The sequence below is a fragment of the Vespa crabro genome, chromosome 5 (genome assembly GCF_910589235.1).
Source record: "Vespa crabro chromosome 5, iyVesCrab1.2, whole genome shotgun sequence".
Classification (NCBI taxonomy): domain Eukaryota; kingdom Metazoa; phylum Arthropoda; class Insecta; order Hymenoptera; family Vespidae; genus Vespa; species Vespa crabro.
The window spans coordinates 10,774,766-10,793,063 of NC_060959.1; the positions used below are offsets into that span (position 1 = coordinate 10,774,766).

The 18,298-nt window shown below is 36.1% G+C and overlaps 1 protein-coding gene across 9 annotated transcripts in view; it reads right to left on the reverse strand.

The window, feature by feature from the left end:
- Positions 1-832: 832 nt before the first annotated feature.
- The window catches only part of LOC124424119 (semaphorin-2A), a 367,461-nt gene continuing 349,995 nt past the window's right edge, over positions 833-18,298 (reverse strand). For 7 of the 9 annotated variants that reach the window (XM_046962710.1, XM_046962709.1, XM_046962708.1 and 4 more), the window contains 8 exons: positions 12,593-12,655; positions 11,555-11,662; positions 10,901-11,171; positions 4,581-4,811; positions 3,856-4,269; positions 2,500-2,776; positions 1,601-2,048; positions 833-1,280 (listed from right to left, as the gene is read on the reverse strand). In XM_046962710.1, the coding sequence (XP_046818666.1) occupies positions 1,206-1,280; positions 1,601-2,048; positions 2,500-2,776; positions 3,856-4,269; positions 4,581-4,811; positions 10,901-11,171; positions 11,555-11,662; positions 12,593-12,655 (1,887 nt within the window). In that variant the 3' untranslated portion in view covers positions 833-1,205. The remainder of the gene's footprint in view (positions 1,281-1,600; positions 2,049-2,499; positions 2,777-3,855; positions 4,270-4,580; positions 4,812-10,900; positions 11,172-11,554; positions 11,663-12,592; positions 12,656-18,298) is intronic. The other 2 variants (XM_046962706.1, XM_046962705.1) reach the window with 1 other exon arrangement.

Sequence of the window (18,298 nt, forward strand, 5' to 3'; positions counted from 1 at the left end):
TTTACTTCCCAGACATCTTTATGAGAGAAAGAGAGAAAATGAGAGGGAGAAAGAGATTGAGAGAAAGAGAGAGAAAGAGAGAGAAAAAGAAAGAGAGAGAGAGAGAGAGAGAGAGAGAGAGAGAGAGAGAGAGATAGGGAGAAAAAATCTTTCTATCTAATCCAATCCAAATCGTCGAGGCGCGAGCTCTCGCGTCCGTCCGTGCATATTTTCTCCATAATGCATATATATCTTATCATATATTTATATATATATATATATATATATATATATATATATATATAATATGTTTAATACGTACACGCGTGTCCCTCTCCATTTTCCTTATATAATTGCTCCATGTACGTATATCTATGTTTGTGTGTACATGTGGTACGTGTGTATCTATTTACAGCGAAGCGATTACAAAAATTGTCGCGAAGGAACGAGATATTTATTACTGCCTACCGATCGTCGCGAAATATTTTATTCACGAGTGATTCGCGAATATATACTTACATATATATACATATATATATATATATATATATATATATATATATATATATATATATGTAAACATATATACGTATGTACATACGCGCGATCGCAATTGCGAAACGAGAGGGAGAAAAAATCGTGAGGTTTATGGGCACATAATAATACTAATAATAATAATAATAATGATGATAATAATAATAATAATAATAATAATAATAATAATAATAATAATAATAATAATAATAGTGGTAATGATATAAAAAAAAATAATAATAAAAATAAAAATAAAACAATAAGAGACTTTACGATTTTTCGAGTTCGTTCGAAAAAGATAGAAAAAGAGAAAGAAATAAAGTAAAGAGATTCATTATCTCTCTCTTACTCTCCCTCTCTTTTCTCTCTCTTTCTCTCTCTCTCTCTCTCTCTCTCTCTCTTTCTCCCTCTTTACTCTCCCTCCCTTTTCTCTTCTTATTGCGTTTCGGATTTTAATCGTTCGATAACCGAGTATCCTCGTTCGGACTAAGGAACTCGAGAAATCGAAGATTTCCGAGGATCAGTAGCAAGCTAAGAGCGATACTACGGATGCTGGTGTTGTTGGTGTTGGTGCTGCCACTGCCTCTCGTCCCCGTGTTCGTCGCTGGACCAACGCGACCCTCTCGTGTCATCGTCAGAGCGCTCTGATATTCGTAATCTTGGCTCGATGTGTGTTCCAATGAACGGTTCTATCAGACCAAGGGAGTGCCATATACTTCGTTCGTATGGAGATTCTGATTGCTATCGTTCTGGCACGAAACGCATTGCTGAAACAGGGAAAGAAAACTAGCCGATCCTCAAGAGAGATTGTTTCTTCGTTTTACGAGGCTAACTTGAGGAAAATCGTTCGTATGATTTTCTCTCTCTCTCTCTCTCTCTCTCTTTTTTTTTCTTTTCATATTACAAAAGAATACAGAAACCCGATTAATAATTCATAGTTTTATTTATGAGAAAAATCCATTAATACGAGCTTACTTTTTATATATATATATATATATGTTTTTTTCGTTTCTTTACTTTTTTAACATAAAATAATAACGAAACTTCGTTTTAATTAATTAAGATATCATAAAATTAAAAGACTTACCGCTTGTCTCCGTTCCCAACTCTTCATCGCAGATTTGTATTTTTCGAATTCGTGACACCAATTCGAATAAATCTTTTGATAATCATTAGACTTAGCCGGTGCTGAACATCTGTGAGCGTCCACGGTAATATTGTAAGAGCAAAGAAGTGCACCACCGAGCCAGCAATCGTATCTGCCGGCATCCTGTTCGTTCACGCCAACGATAACCAATCCTTTTTCCGAAGTTTCAATGAACTTGTCACCACCGACACCGTATTTGTAAGCTATCTGATATCGGCCCTTTTCTTTACTGTAGTGATACCATCTGACCTCCTGATTTGCTAAAACCTCTGGCATTTTCACGAAACAACCGAGATGAACCGATTGACCCCACGTCACCACGAGCTTTCGTTTACCCACGCTACTATCGCATACGTCTGCCGTGCTATTCGATACGTCTTGGAGTAATCTGAGAAGAACAGATAAAAAAAAATATATTTATATATACATAAAAAAAAAAAAAAAAATAAATAAATAAATAAATAATAAGGCAGAAGAGAAGAAAAAAATCTTTCTTCGACTCGTGACATTTTCCAAGTGAGAAACTCTTTAGAATAATCTAACTCTAAATGTATTAAAAAAAAAAAAAAAAAAAAAAAAAATATTAAGTCACTATGCTAAAAAATTTTAATTAATTCGAATAACTTTGTCAGCTAGTCGACTTTATTCGAAATAAAACAAATAACAAGAATAACATATACTTCAATAAAAATTCTCAATTAAAAATGATTTTTGGTTCGATGTAAGTATGCATGTAACTATTACGCCGGAATCGTCGGAACGGTTGAATAGTTTTAGAGTGCTTAGAGAAATTTCATGTGTTCTCGATGCTTGGACAGAAATTCAATTAAGGAACGTACCCTGGCTCGTATGGCTTGCAGGTATTGCTATCTTTGTCCCAACCGCAATAGGGATCGTGAACGCAGCGCAAGCAGTTGTCGTATCGGCGTGTACACATTACAAGATCGATCTGCTTTATTCGATGATCCGATGCGACGTAGAGTGCCTTGTGCTCCTTAGAAATTTCCATCGCCTGAATCGGTTCTCCAGGCGTGACGTCAAACACGTCCAAGAGGATCGACTGAGACTCGCCGTTGTTGTCGATCCATTGGACGACCTTATGAACGCGGCCATCACCTGTAACAGGCGTGTCAAATCCTTATTAGAATTTCGCTCCAATAACGAAACCATAAACGTCTAATTAGAACTTTTTAATAGATCATAAATTCACTATATAATATAATATTATTAAATATAATAATAATGATAATAATAATAATAATAATAATAATAATTGAATATTATCTAAAATTTTTATCGAACAATTTTAATTATTTTAAATTGTGCCAATAACAACTTTTTATGTCAATCTATATTTTCGAAAAGGGAACGATTAATAATTAAGGTAAAACAAAATGAATGAAATAACAACCGTACGAGAAAAACAACGAGAGCTTATAATCCCGTTTGCTTCGATAAATAAAAAGTCATATATTTAATCCCGCAAAAGTTAATTATTTTCATACGACCGTATCTCCGACAAATGACATACTTTTATCGTGCAACCGTTAATACCGTAACTACACGCAACTAACGAGACGCGTCAAAGCTTCGGCCGGTTTATTAGATAATGAAATTTGTACGAGATCCAGAGATAATCGTTGATAAGAACATACGAGAGGCTTAGCATTCTCTTGAACTACTATTAATAATCTTTCGTGATCGTTTTAATAAAGAAAAAAAAAGAAAAGAAAAAAAAAAAAGGAAAAAAAAAAGGAAAAAAAAAAGAAAAAAGAACAAAAAAAAATAAGTAAGTAAATTTCATTTTCATGAATTCAAACGTATCGTAAATGGCCTTCTAAGATCTAATCGTAAAGCGTAAAACATAATTAAAAAAAAAAAAAAAAGAAAAAAAAAATGATAGTTTATATTAGAAACGATAGCTTTTCTTAGCGTTAATAATTTCATGAGAAAAATGTTCATTCCTCTTATTTCTCCCTCTTTGCTTCTCGATTAGTTTTCTTCTTTTTCTCTTTGATATAAAACGAGAATCTTCTCGCTTCATCGGAATATCGATAAAATGAGGGAAAAAAAAGAGGTACAAGAGGGAGAGAAAAAGAGAGAGAGAGAGAGAGAGAGAGAGAGAGAGAGAGAGAGAGAGAGAGAGAAAAGAGCTGCTTTCTTTTACTACGTAAGATGAGAGGAAAAGCACTCACTGGATCCAGCGTAGTAGACCGTGTAATCCAAATCAATGCCGACAAAGTCGATACGAAGTTTATCGACAACGAGTCGTGTGAGCATGACGTCACGTTTGTAAAAGACCGGCTTCTCGTTCTCGTGCGAGATCGCAGAGTCCATCAATGGATGAGATCTTATAAAATTGAGGACGGTATCCGGTAAAGATTCTGTGTCGTTCACACACTGTCCCGGACGTGGTTCTGGTACTTTATTTGATAGTACAGGCAACCATGCACTGCTACTCGTTGCTTGTTCTTTAAATTTCCCACGGAAAGCTTCTTGGATCGAGTCGATGTGGAAGGAACAGATTGCTGAACCCATCAATCCGTTTGTCGAAGTTGTAAAAGTTCCATAAAAGTGTGTGTCGTCGCCTGGTACTTTGTAAATGCTCTCTGAAATTACAGTAAAAAAATTTTCATCATTCGATTTTGTTTTGAAGTGAATGAAAAGTATTTTTTTCTCTCTTTTTTTTCTTTTCTTCTCTTTTTTTTTTTTTTTTTTTTTTAATTATATTATATTAATCGAAATAGAAAATGTTCTTAATATTTTTGAATTTAAAAAAAATTTACATGAGATTCGATAATTCGAACGAATTTTAATATCTATTAGGAAATATCGGATAAAAATGAAACTTTGGTTAATTTTTATTCTAGAATTATTTGATAAATAGAATATAGAAAAATTTAATTAATAGATAGCTTACGTATTTCGTTGAAGTAGAAGGGAAATTCGCCGGGTATCGAGCAATTCAGTCTGGCTTTCAGATACGTCACCCAATTCTGAGACAGTATCTTTTTGCCGCCGGTGTCTCTTTTGCAAACCCTGGCCACGCGAGAGTACACGCTTTTACCGCAATTTATGTACTCAACCGCGGTCTCACGGAAAAAGAAGAACACGTAACTACCAATGTCGTACGATCCAACGAAGTTTGGTTCTGAAAAATAAAAATATAAAACAATTAAATTAAAAACTTAACGATATAGATATATACATTATAATAAAATAGAAACATTGTTTGAGAGAAGAAAAAAAAGAAAAAGAAAAGAAATAGAGCAAGCAAAAAGGGAAAGATCCTTAACGAAGCAACGAATTTTATGTCGTCTTTTTATACGCCGTTGTCTTCATTGCTTTAACCCGTAAACTTGTCGGAAGGGAGAAAAAGAAAGAAAGAAAAAAAAAAAAAAGAAAACGGAAAAAAGGAGAGAGAGAGAAAGTAAAAGAGGTAAAATTATGGTTCGACAGAGACCCGTTCGTTCGGTAGTTGGGAAATTCTAGAAGAGTATATATGTGAGCGTGAAAACTGTAAAATGGACGTCCCAAGGATTCTAGCAAGTCGTGGGTTAACTTAACACGAGAAACGAGAGAGCTTTTTTCCACCATGGTGAGAAAAAACCGAAGAAGAGAAAGAGAAAGATAAAGAGAGTGAACGACTTTTGTAGTTTTCATTTAGCACTGGTCGGATCTTCGGGCAGCGGCTTAACGAAAGTTTAATGAGCATCCACTTGTCGTTTTACGATCCACAATCGTAAAACCGTTTAACGGTTCACTCGTTACGAGCATCGGAGTGCTAATAATTCCTTGAATTCAGAAGCTCGAGCCAAAAATCGAAACTCAACGTTGCTTCAGCACATTCTAACAAAAATGTATGTATTCGTGGGAGAGTCGACATTTAAAAAATGTAAAGCCTCACATTCATTCGCTCGGAAGATAATCTCTACCGTCTGTTTCTCGTAGAATTATATTTTCGTTAAAATTATCTCTTCTGTCTCTTTCGATCATCTGGAAATGAAGGCTGAAAATGGAATTTCGAGTTCGGTGTACACAGCCGGTAGAAAAGGATGAGAAGAGAGAAATACAGAAAAAGAGAGAGAGAGAGAGAGAGAACGAAACTTGTAAACTTTATGAAACCTGTCCCTCGGGTGATTTCATTATTCCTCTTCTCCGTACGAAATCGAGAGCAACGTTCTCACAGAAAATGCTTTTCTCTCTTTCCGTATCGCTATAACAACTGTTTCCATTCGCAACGGAATAGATACGACACTAGTCAGACGCGAATTCTACCGATGAAAACAGAACAAACGTTTCTCTTTCAGTGATTCGTACTTTTCTTTTATCCTCTTTCTCTATCTATTCTCAAAAAAACATTTTGCACCTTCGATACATCAAACTTCCGGCATCGAGGCGTGTCAGACAATCGATTTAATCGCTGAACTGTAAGAGAGATTGCGCCATCCCACCAACTTCCTCACTCTCTCTCTCTCTCTCTCTCTCTCTCTCTTACACAACACTTCGTTCTCGTTTCACGTCGCTTAATGTAAAACCGAGGGAATGAGCAAAAGAATGGCAGAGAAAAGAGAGAGAGAGAGAGAGAGAGGAAGAGTGGGAGAGAGGGAGGGAAGGTTTGTATCAGGACGAAGAGCGATTTAAACGCAGAAAAATTCCATCCACCCCATCCAGAACCCGTCATTTTCCTCCGCCGACGAGCACGCGTTTATTTTGCATAAAGCAGGCGTTTGCCTTCGATAAACAAGCACGAGGTGTACTATGTGCACAAAGCGAATAATTAATTCGTCCGGAGAGTACCTTTTTCTATCGGTATATTGTCCTCCTTGTGTTGAAAATATTTCACATTTTCTTTAAAGATGCTAGATCCTTTAATTACTATTTTACAAATTATTAACATTCTTTCGTAAATAATATAATAAGCGAGTATATTTCACAAGTTGAGTATTGGATAAACAATTGCAAAGCATAAACGAAGGAAAGCTCATTATCTTTATATAAAAATATATATATATATACACATACATGCGCGCACCGACACACACTTCGTTCATCAGCACTGAAGAGGTGCAGCCATCTTGTGCTTAAATAATTTGCATAATTTCGATCATAAAAAGGAACAAAATACATAATTTTATATATATATATATATATATATATATATATATATATATATATATACCGGCCAAAGTGCATCGACCTTAAATCTTAACGAGCACCATAGAATAGGTTTAACTAAACTAGTTTGAAAGTGCAAGAAGGACAGAGAGAGAGAAAGAGAGAGAGAGAGAGAGAGAGAGAAAGAAAGAGAGAGAAGCAAACGTACGAGTATAATATCCACGAAGGAGGAAGTAGTCACGCGACATCGTCGAAAGCTCGTTTCGCATGCGCAAGGACGCGTGAAAGTGGACGCTCGTCGGTCAGTTATTCAGAGCTTGTTAAGGGCTCTCGTGACGTTCTCTCTCTTTATCGTATCCCTTCGGTCCTTCTTCTCTCTCTCTCTCTCTCTCTTTCTCTCTTTCTCTATCTATCTCTGTCGCTTTTGCTCTCTTGCTCTCACTTCGCTGATCATATATCCATTTCAACTTTGTATCGTTCGTCAACTAATTCGAGGAACTTTTCGAAAAGCAAATACAATGGATGCACCATTGCGAATTTCTCTTCGTGACATGTTTCGATTTTGCTCGAATTGCTAACAAGTTAATTAATAACAAAATGATTCATCGGTATAACTACTCTTCATGCTAAAACTTATTTAGAAACGATTCTCTAAGTGTTAGTATATTACAGGAACGAATATTACCATATGATGAATGATTTGAAACGAACTAGAGCGTGATAATATTAGTTATTACTAACAAAAGGGGCACTAACTAATGTCTAAAAATTTCCAACTCTATTTGTATGATAAAATTCAATAGAAAATATATATATATATATATATATCGGACTATATCTATGTATCGTTAACAATGCAAATACAATAAACAATGAACTCGTTCTATTGTAACATATGATAATATACTACAATTAATTTACTACTAGTAAACCACCAATTGAACCTTGCAAATGATCAATCGATCGGTGAGTAAATATCCCAAACGGACTGTTCTCTATTAGACATGAGATAGGCGTACAGAGAGAGATACTATCATCAATTGCTAATACATAGATCGTTGATTAGATTATATATCTTATCAAATTATTTATAACAAATTGTTAAATGTATATGTCTATGTATATTTTGTTTGTATATATCTATGTATATATATTTGAGTATCTAGCGTTAGTGAGCAAAAAATTATTCATGAAAATTGTTTATAACAAATTATTTATAAAAAAAATTTATCAAACGCATATATGTATATATGGATTATTTAGGATTAATTGAAAAAAAAAATTAATTATAAAAATTTTCTTATAAAATATTGTTTATAACAAATTGTTATTTGTTATTAACAATATGATCAAATGATAGTGGAAAGTGTAAGCTTTAATATGGTTTTTATTTCAAATTTCTACGACCTTTAATACCGAAGATATTCCAATTTAAAAAACAAATAGTTTCGATAATATATTGGCCTATATGATTTCATTGATAAATTCAGATTAACACACTGACCTATATAAATTCTTGGAATTTACGCGAGCCGCTCAGCTGACTAGCGTAAATACTTTTTTCACTTATAGTACTACGAACATATGTTATTATCGAATTATGAATGGCAATCTTTCGAAGGCGATAACTTTGGAACCAAAAGTCGTAGAGGGTTGAAAGAAACGTTGTTTTAAAGGGAAAAATGTCATCTTTTTAATCGCGTGTTCAAATATTATCGATATAATAGAATCGATCTCGTCGATATCGATTCATTAATACGTATCTCATATATAACATAGCTACGAATGAATTTTTTTTTGAAAAATAAATCTTTGCCATGTCAAAATCAAATTTAACTGGAGTGATATTAATGATTTATTAATTTGCATAAATATAAACAAACAAAATTACGTGAATCGTCGGTCGAGAACATATCGAATGATCAGGTAAATGAAATTAAACAACGAGCTTAGTCGACACCTTCGTAGACCGAAAATAAAGCGAGATACCAACGTAATTCCTTCATTAAAGTCAGGGGGAAAGTTATTACGTCAGGGAATATCCGCGCAAATTTTCTCTTGTTGCCATAGACACGTAAATACATAGACATATACAAGGAGAGAAGAGGGAAGAGGGTAGAGAATTTCGAAGACGCGAATTCATTCGTCTCGAGATCCCTCCTCCCTTTCCTTCCTCCCCCCTCTCACCTTCTCCCTCTCTCCTTCTCCGCCCCTCTCTCTCTCTCTCTCTTACTCTTACTCTTGCATTTAATCAACGCCTCTGCTAATAGACAAACTCGATGCGGAGAATGGCTCTTGATAGCGAGCGAGGAGTCTGCGTAGGGTAGGAAAGTGAAAGAGTGAGAGAGTGAGAGGGGTAAAAGGGGCCGTCCTCAAATTAAACGACGAAACAAATGGCTAATCATGCATCCCGTGGGGGGTGCCACGAAAGATACAAAGTGGAGTCGCACCATTCACCTTTCACCCCTTACGCTCGACGATTCGAGGCTGTCGGGTCGAGAAGAGGTCGAGTAGTGGCACGTTTCGCTTACGGGAAAAACAGAGATAGAAAGAGAGGAAGAGAGAGAGAGAGAGAGAGAGAGAGGGAGAGAGAGAGAGAGAGAGAAGGAAGAAGAAGAGTACCCTCTTGAGAAATATAAGGCAACTACTTTCACGCTAGTATTTCCAACAACCACTACCTGGGCAATGCTCGACATCCCTCGCTACTATTTCGCGCGCGCGCGCGTGAGAGACAGAGAGAGAGAGAGAGAGAGAGAGAGAGAGAGAGAGAGAAGGTACGATACATTTTGTGAAATCAGAGTAAGCTTGACGTTAATTAATTGAAGAAGTAAGTATACTCGTTACTTCAATTCTTTCTAATAATATTCTTTTGAATGTCGAATAGAATTTTTTTAATGGATTAAGATATTCTAATATCAACAAGATTATTAATTAAAGTAACATTATCGCGTCGTTTAAACGTCGTATGATTCATAGAAGAAAAGTTAGTATATACAAACTCTTCCGTTCCCTCCACCGCCCTTTATAGAGATATAAAAAAGAAAAAAAAAAAAAATAGGAAGAAAAAGATACATAGAAACAATAAAGTTAAGAGACAAAAAGGGACGCAAAAATGACAGCCGTTTAGTTGGCAAAGGGCTATATAAAGAAAAGTGTTATTTTGTTACCACCTACTTTCCTTTCTTTCACTCATACTCTCTCTCTTTCTGTCTCACACACATATACACACATACATTCGATAATTCACTCGAAGATTTTCAAAGCATCCCTGCGTAAGTAACGTCTCACCCTCTCGTACTATCAGTCTCGGTCTTTTCGTGTGCTACTATTCGAAGAGGCTGTCGCGAGTTGTTCAGGAGGAAGCTACCATCGGCCTTGGGAAATGGAAAGACAGGGTAGTGCAGCAGAGGAAAAGGGGAAAAGCTTCCCAACACGCGAGGGGCTTTACGCCGCGATCGTTTAAGCCCCGAAAACGTGTCCCTCGAAATACGAAAGGCTTTCGCTACTTCAAAGTACTCCGTCGCTCTTCCGGCCTTGTCTACTTATTCTCTCTCTCCCTCTCTCCCTCTTGTTCTTCGAGTAAACTCACCCCGAACTTCGAGCTTTTTAGACGACGTTCACCATTTCATTCTATCTCTATCTCTCTTCTCTCTCGAGCCTGTCAAAACTCCGTTCTAAGTCTAATGGAAATTTCATTGTCGCGAATGCACCTAGTAATTGTAGGCTCTCCGTCTCTAACTTACGTCCTTTGTGTCAATATTAGAAGGAACGAGGAACGGAGAGGGAGGGTTGGCGCTTAGCCTCCTCTTTCACTCTTGGATTATTCTTAGTTGGCAAAGTACTCTTGCAATGGATAACTATTATGGAAAGGAAGAGAATGCACTTTTGAACGTTTTCCGATAATAATTATCTACGATATTAGCCGTTTTACGATCGATCTTTGTAACTGGATTTTATCCAATAATCTTTCATCGTTCTTTGAAATTTTTTCTTTTTATAATAACGCTAATAATAATGAAACTATAATAAAATAAAATATAAATCGAATCTTTTTATATATATATTTTATATATATATATATATATATATATATATATATATATAAATAAAAAATGTACTCACTATCGAGCCATTTGGAGTCATACTTGAGGGTCCTCTTGAAGCTAAAAGCTTTTCGGCCGGTCGTCAAATTATAAAGATCCGTACGAAAGATGACTGTGTCGGCTTTCGTAAATTCGGCGTTTGTGCCGGAATAAAGGGCCGGCAAATCACCAGGATTGCCCTTTTCTACCCACACTGCCGTCGAATTATCAGCAGGATCGTAAGGACACTTTGCTATACCCATCCCAACGCCGGGAACGAACTCGTGTCGTGGTAAATGCGTTAGATTGCTCTGCAAACGAAAACGGAAATTGAATTCGATGGGATGTAACAGACAGAATGCATATTATAATATTCTATTAGCCATTTTGTAATTATGTATATCCGTTGGGTGTAATATACTACCTAATGAATGTAGATTGGAATGGGCATAATGCGATACGTCGCCATTGTATACCCAATGGAAACAGAAATTTCTATTATTACGTTAATTAGATGTTGCGTTTAGAAAATAGAATATTTCATGGTTTTTCCTTTCTTTTTTCTTTTTTTTTTTTGTTTTTTTTTTTTGAAATTTGTTTCATCTTAAAATCAATTATATTGATAGATTCGCAATAAATTGGAAGCAAATACGAGAAACTATAAATACCGGTATATAGGAGAAACTGTACTCACATAAATCACCCAATCCTTTGGAGAGTGTGCGTTTGTGCCGCACATGTAGAGTCGATTGCCATCTCCCATCGGTTGTATCACTCTTATGTGGTTACGACAGTCGAAATGCTGAAAAGTAAAGGGAAAGAAGGAAATTGAATTTTTCGTCCAACGACAGAAACGAGGGCCGCACGGAAGAGGGACTTCAAATATGTTGCTGATTCTTTTGTTCTTGTATTTCGCCCGAGATGAGAGCTATCCGAAAAATTGTATTCAAAGATAAAGAGAGAAATAAGTAAATAAAAGAAAAGAAAAGACTACAGCTATATATTTTCTTTTCTTTTTCTTTTTCTTTTTTCTTTTTTTTTTACGTTCACACCAAGATATATGTATATCTTTCTTTCTCTCTCTTTCTCTTTTTCGCGAGAATCATGCGGTCGATCACGTCGGGCGCGTATTTCGCAGCCAATCGGTACGGAAAATAAATTGGCTTTGTCGTCACGTACGGAATATTTGCGTGGACCTTACACCTCGGCTATGCATACACGATGAATATAAATGAAGCTCAGCTAAGCGTCCGCCTTCTATGTTATAAAGAAGAAAGAGAGAGAGAGAGAGAGAGAGAGAGAGAGAAGTGCACCTCTGTGATATGCGAACGATTTAGGAATGAAAAACACGATCGACCAAGAAAAATCTTACCTTTCTTTTTTTTTACTCTTTATTCTTGAATATATTTCTCTTTCTTTTTCTTTCTCCCCCTCGTTCCCCCCACCTCTCTCTCTTCCTCTTTCCATTTAAACGTACTTGATATGAAATGATATGAAAAAAACGTAGTTGAAATGTTACGAGGAATATGATTAAATTTATTCTCACTTCATATTACTGACGTTAATGAAAAAAGCCAAGAAAATATTAAATTAAATAAATAAATTAAATGGTCAATAATAAATGAATCCTTTTAATTCTATCAAATTGAAATAAAATTTGTTTTTGTCATTCGTATTAATGATTCAGATCGATTTAGAAAATAAATGGATATTATAATTCGATGAATTTTACCTCGGATTTACCCTTTGAAACACAATTAGCGACATTACTTGGTTCCAGATTTAGAGCATCCCTCTGTAACAGAAAAGAAAAGAAAAGAATAGATTAAAGATATAAAATAAAATTACTATAAAAATATATGATATATATTAGATACGTATATAGATTATCGTAATTTCTAATTTTTTTGTTTTGTTTCTTTTATACACATACATTATATAAATATTTGAGGAGTTCATCTCATCTTTCTCCCTGTTATATATAACAGTAGTAGCACACCTTCCAAAGGGTTTCACAATCCTTTTTTCTTTTGTCACCAAGCTCAAAAAGCCCAAGCTTACAACTTCGAAGAAGGAGACAAGAAGAGTGCATTCTTCACATTTTGTTGGTGCAAACAAGTGGATGCTCTCACGTTAGATAACTACCATCTCTGTGTTACATATCTTAGTATATATATGGATCGTAGTGGAATAAGGTCAACGCTAGTAACAAAAATTTGTACATTCGTCTCTTTATCATTCTCTTTCTCTCTTGTTCTCTTTTTGTGTTATTAATTATTAAAATTATTAAACAACAATTTTTTTATTATATCTATTGTAATCATTAAAAAAAAAAAAAACAAAAAAAAATATATATATATATATATATATATATATATATATATATAAAATAAAGAGAGAACTATTGTTTCTACGATCGAGCAAACACAATGTAAAACATTTTCGAACATCTCGTTGAGCCATTGTTACACTTCCCAGCCCATAACCGCCTCGGACACCTTCTTCCTGACACACAAAGCATTTCGTGTCGGTGACCAGGTCGCGGCTACGATTCGGAACAGGAAGTGGTTCGTTTGCACGGTCAATCGTCCGAAACGCGTTAGCCTTAACGATCGATCTCCTGCGGACGTCGCGTGCCACTCCCGTGCACTCTGTCACGAGCAGAAACGCCGGCGATCCTTGAAATTGTACCCCTTGTACCCTCTATACACTCCTCCTCCTCCTCCTCCTCCTCCTCCTCCTCGTCCTCCTCCTTCATTCAAAGGCCCGACCCAAAAACGACCAAAAGACGAAGAGACTGGAAAGCAAGTTGACCGCTGACTTTGACGTACATCCTCTGCTTTCTTTCTTTTCTTTTCTTTTTTTTTTTTTTTTTTTTATTATTTCTTTTTTTCCTTCGTTCTTGTTTTATTTAATGCTTGAATTTTAGACACGAGAGATATCCTCGTATAATTAAAAAATTAAAGTAAATATTATTTTTAGAATAATATGAAATATTACTGTGACTCTGAATAAATGCGTGATATCATTGTTATTAGAATTAATTACAGTGATATATAAAAATTATGATAAATCGTGATCTTGTGTTAAATTATCTGTACCGATTTTTTAAATTAAAAATAAAAACAAAGAAAAAGATAGAGAGAGAGAGAGAGAGAGAGAGCGAGCGAGAGAGAGAGAGAGAGAGAAAAGGAAGAAAAAAAGAAGGAAAAAACGCAGAACATGACATTTTTTTTTTTACGTTCTTATCGAGATTCGTATATTCCGTGATCTCGAAGCAAAGCTATTTCGTAGCATATAGCTTTCCAGTAGAAGTTGGTGCAAAACGTTATGCCGCGCCGAGCACGTTAATAATAACTGTCGCAGGGGATTTCGACGAGTCTCGTAGTTAAGATAATCTTCTTAAGGAAACTACGTACTCGGTGACTACAATTACTCTTGAAATACCGCCGCGTACGGAGCAGCGAGTCGAACGGAGCTTTCGTTACCGGGAAACGTGCAATATAACGTCAAGCAAAAGAAAGAGTCGGTAGAGAAAGAGAGAAAATAAAAGAGAGAGAGAGAGAATCCTCTCCCTTGCTTTCTCTTTCACCGTTTTTCTCTCTCTCTCTCTCTCTCTCTCCCTCTTAAACCTTCCTAAACCATTTTCCTGTTGCAAAACGACGAACACGAACTAGTATAGCATTACAGTTACGCCTTACGTTTCTCCTATCGAATCTCATCCCTCACCTTCTCCCTTTACCATCTATACGTTTATTTCCATGGAACTTAGCAGTGAGACTTAACGAAATTAGTTCCTTTGAACTATCTCAACATCGTTTCGAGTATTCGAATTTACATCTTAAATACTCAATCCGTTACTTAACTATTTTAGCAATTTGAGAAATTCATTCAGAAAGAAATTAATCAATAACAATCTTTAGTTACTTATTCGTTCGAAAAGATAGAAAGATAAATAATCGTAATATTACAATGTATTAATTCCATTCGGTTAGTTATCAACCTCTTTGTAAATGATAGAGTTGTATGCGTGGTTGTATTACGCGTGCGTGTCCTTTACGCGTGTACGTTGGATAGATACGCATTACGCGTTAAATACAACGCGTAGCTGCATTAAGAGCTTGCCGACACTACTATTCCCTTCTATCTTCTCGTACAGATAGAAGCCGGTAATTAAAAGCAGAGAACCATCTCTCCATACGCGTTACCTGTAAGCCTCCTCTCTACGTGTGGCTTCCCTCATTATACTAATCATTGCTATCCCCGTTTGTGAGTTGTAGATGTAGATAGTTCGGAACGAGGGATATGATGACGAGGACAAGGATCAACCGAGGATGTTAACGCTAGAAATGGCCGTGGCATGCGTTGCCTATGTGGAAAACCAGATGCTTTTCCATCTAACGACTTTAGCTTACTACGGGCAGTTACAACGACTAAACCATAACGTAAAAGCTCGTAATGTCGTTTCCTAAAAACGAAAGAAAACTCGTAAACGAGATCTACGTTTCTTGATTTTATGAACGTTTCAAACGAAATAATAAATGATTTTTAAAGTGAACTAGCTCGAATAAAATTTCTTTCTTTCTGATTGATTTTTTACGATATTCTATTGGTTTTTATTTCTTTTTATAATATTATTCGTTAAAAATCAATTAAATAAATTCTCAATAAATTTCAGATCAATCTTGTAAATTGTTCCGAATAGGAACAAGACTTACGAAAACTTTGGCCGGTCAATATGCAAGCGTAGACGAATTTTACTCGTTCATAAGTATTGCACGGAACGTGTAAGAGAGAGAGAGAGAGAGAGAGAGAGAGAGAGAGAGAAAGAAAAACAGAGGAGGAAGAGAGATTTCATAGAAAGATTGCTTGATGGAATAGTAACATAAGCAAAAGTAAAGGCAGCAACGTCTTCGTTTCTGATTTCGATAGAAACGACGATGGCTAGAAGGGTAAAGTGGTAGAGTATGAGATAGAAAAGGAGGGATAGAGAAGGGGCCGGGAAGGAGAGTAGATAGGTAGGTAGATAGGTAGAAAGGAGAAGGCAAATCCGCGGAAACTGAATTCCCTGAGAGTTTAGGATAGGGCACCCGTCGCCGCGAGGACGGGAAGATATTTCTGTTTAATAGTCGACGTACCGTGCCGGTAATGGAAGTCGAGGCGTTTGCATGCCGGGAGGCACGCCGGGGCCGTAAAGTTAATGGCATCGTATGCGACACGATAAAATGATGCACCGCGTTTCACCGACAATATTATTACTGGTACCTGTGCGCGTCTTACAATCCACTCTCGTCACCTCTTTATTTCTTCCTTTATCTTCATCTATCTATCCTATTATCGAGAATCTATCATTGATAATTTATTTAAAAATTCAACAATTATTATTATTATTATTATTATTATTATTATTACTATTATTATTATTATTATTGAATAATTATTGTTATATAAATCGTTATTGGAATTAATTATTGGTAAATCATTCGTTGATATTAATTGTTAGAAATCACCATTCAATTTCATTATTTAGAAATAATTATTGAAAGTCATTATCAATGAAATTACGTTTTCTCGTTGCATACACATATTTACGTAGAACTAACGAATATGGTATATATAAATTACAAAATCCTTAACGCGATTGCCCTCATAATGATATACCAAACCCCAGCCGTCTGTTACGAGGAGAACGGAAGGAAAAGAGGTAGTACAGTCTTTAATCACAAACGATTTAGAATTAAGATCCCTTTTACTTCGTTCCGTGAGATCGTTAGCAAGGTTCTTTTTATTAGAAAAGGTAAAATCACCTTGGGAACGATGCGAAGAGGATTGGAAGCAACGATAGAGGGTACGAGTTAACAGTTCACTCTCTTCGTCGTTTCTTCGGCTTTCTCATTTTTCTTTCTCTTTTTTTTTTTTTTTTTTTCTTTATATACTTTGCCGTGTTATTCATTTTATCGAGCATCGAATACTTAATTAAAATAAAGAAAAACTCCCTTTACCGTTTACGTTATTATTTTTACGTTTGAATTTTGTCAATTAGATAGTACTTGAGCGATGAAACGACGAAAGAAAAAAAAGAAAAAAGAAAAAAAAACAGAATAAATTGTTAGAAACGCTTCATTATCATAATCGAAAAAGTAGAAAACGATAAAAAGTACAAAGTTGAATATAATAATCCAATATCGGAGTTGTCTTGCGAAGCAAAATTTGACTTCTCTTTCGCAGTCGGTAGGTGAAGTTAGAAGTTAGGGAGAAGAGAAGGTAGAGTGCAAGAAAGGCGGCCTGATTACGGTTAGCAAGTGTCGTCGGCATCAGTGCCATCCTCTGGCAGTGGCAAGAGCACCGGGCGTCCACGTGTAATCACTACTCCAACAGCACCGTGTCCCACTTCAGACGAGCTCGAATGCTTTATGCTCGTCGTCTCTGGATCAGTTGAGTTCTCTCTCTCTCTCTCTCTCTCGCTCTCTCTCTGTCTATCTATCTATCTCTACCTCTATCTATCTCTTTACTCCGCCGGTCTCTATTCGGTCTATTCAAGGGGTTGTAAGGCAGCAAGACGGGCAGAGGGTGGCTTTAGACTTTCGGCATCCGGGCCGGGTTGATTAAGCTCCTGGTAGAGGTGATGATGTTGCGAGTAGAGAGAGAGAGAGAGAGAGAGAGAGAGAGAAAGCTCAGGGGTTGTCATCTCGTCGTTAGTTTCTACCAAATTCGTTCTTCTTCTTTCTCTTTCTTTGGTCTTCTCTTTATCTCTCTTTCTCTTGACAGTACCCTCTTGGTATGTTTAATCATCAGCGTCGTTACAACTACGAAGGAGAGGACGCGTTCCAGAAATTTCTCCACGTGTTCTCTACTCACGAAAAGAGCCTTAGGTACCGAATAGTAGCTCTCTTATCTTCTATCGTTCTATCTTCAATGATGAACGTAGAAAGAGAGAGAGAGAGAGAGAGAGAGAGAAGAAAGAAGAGGAGATTCTCTCCATTTGAAAATCTCTTTTTTTTGTCCGAACTAGACGCGATTGTTAGAAGAGAGAGAAAAAACAGACAGGCAGACAGAGAAAGAGAGAGAGAGAGAGAGAGAGAGAGAGGGGGAGATAGAAAAAGAGATTTTAAAAGATTAAAAAAATAAACGTGACAGTCCTATATGTATACGTATGTATACATATATATATATACTTACATAGCGCCCGTACAATTTACTGTGTTAAAATATTGAAGAAAGGAAAAAAAAAATAAGGTCATCCCAAGGGTATCGACACCCCCTAACCGCCGGCAGTCGAAAATTCTAACGGTACCTGTGAGATGGTTTTGAAATATTCACGAATCGCAAAGGGCACCCACTGCGGTTCTTTTTATCTCATGAAATAGTTAAGCTCGAGAGGCATCCCACAACGATAGATAGGACTGACTTTTCCTCTTTCTCTTTCCCTCTTTTATTT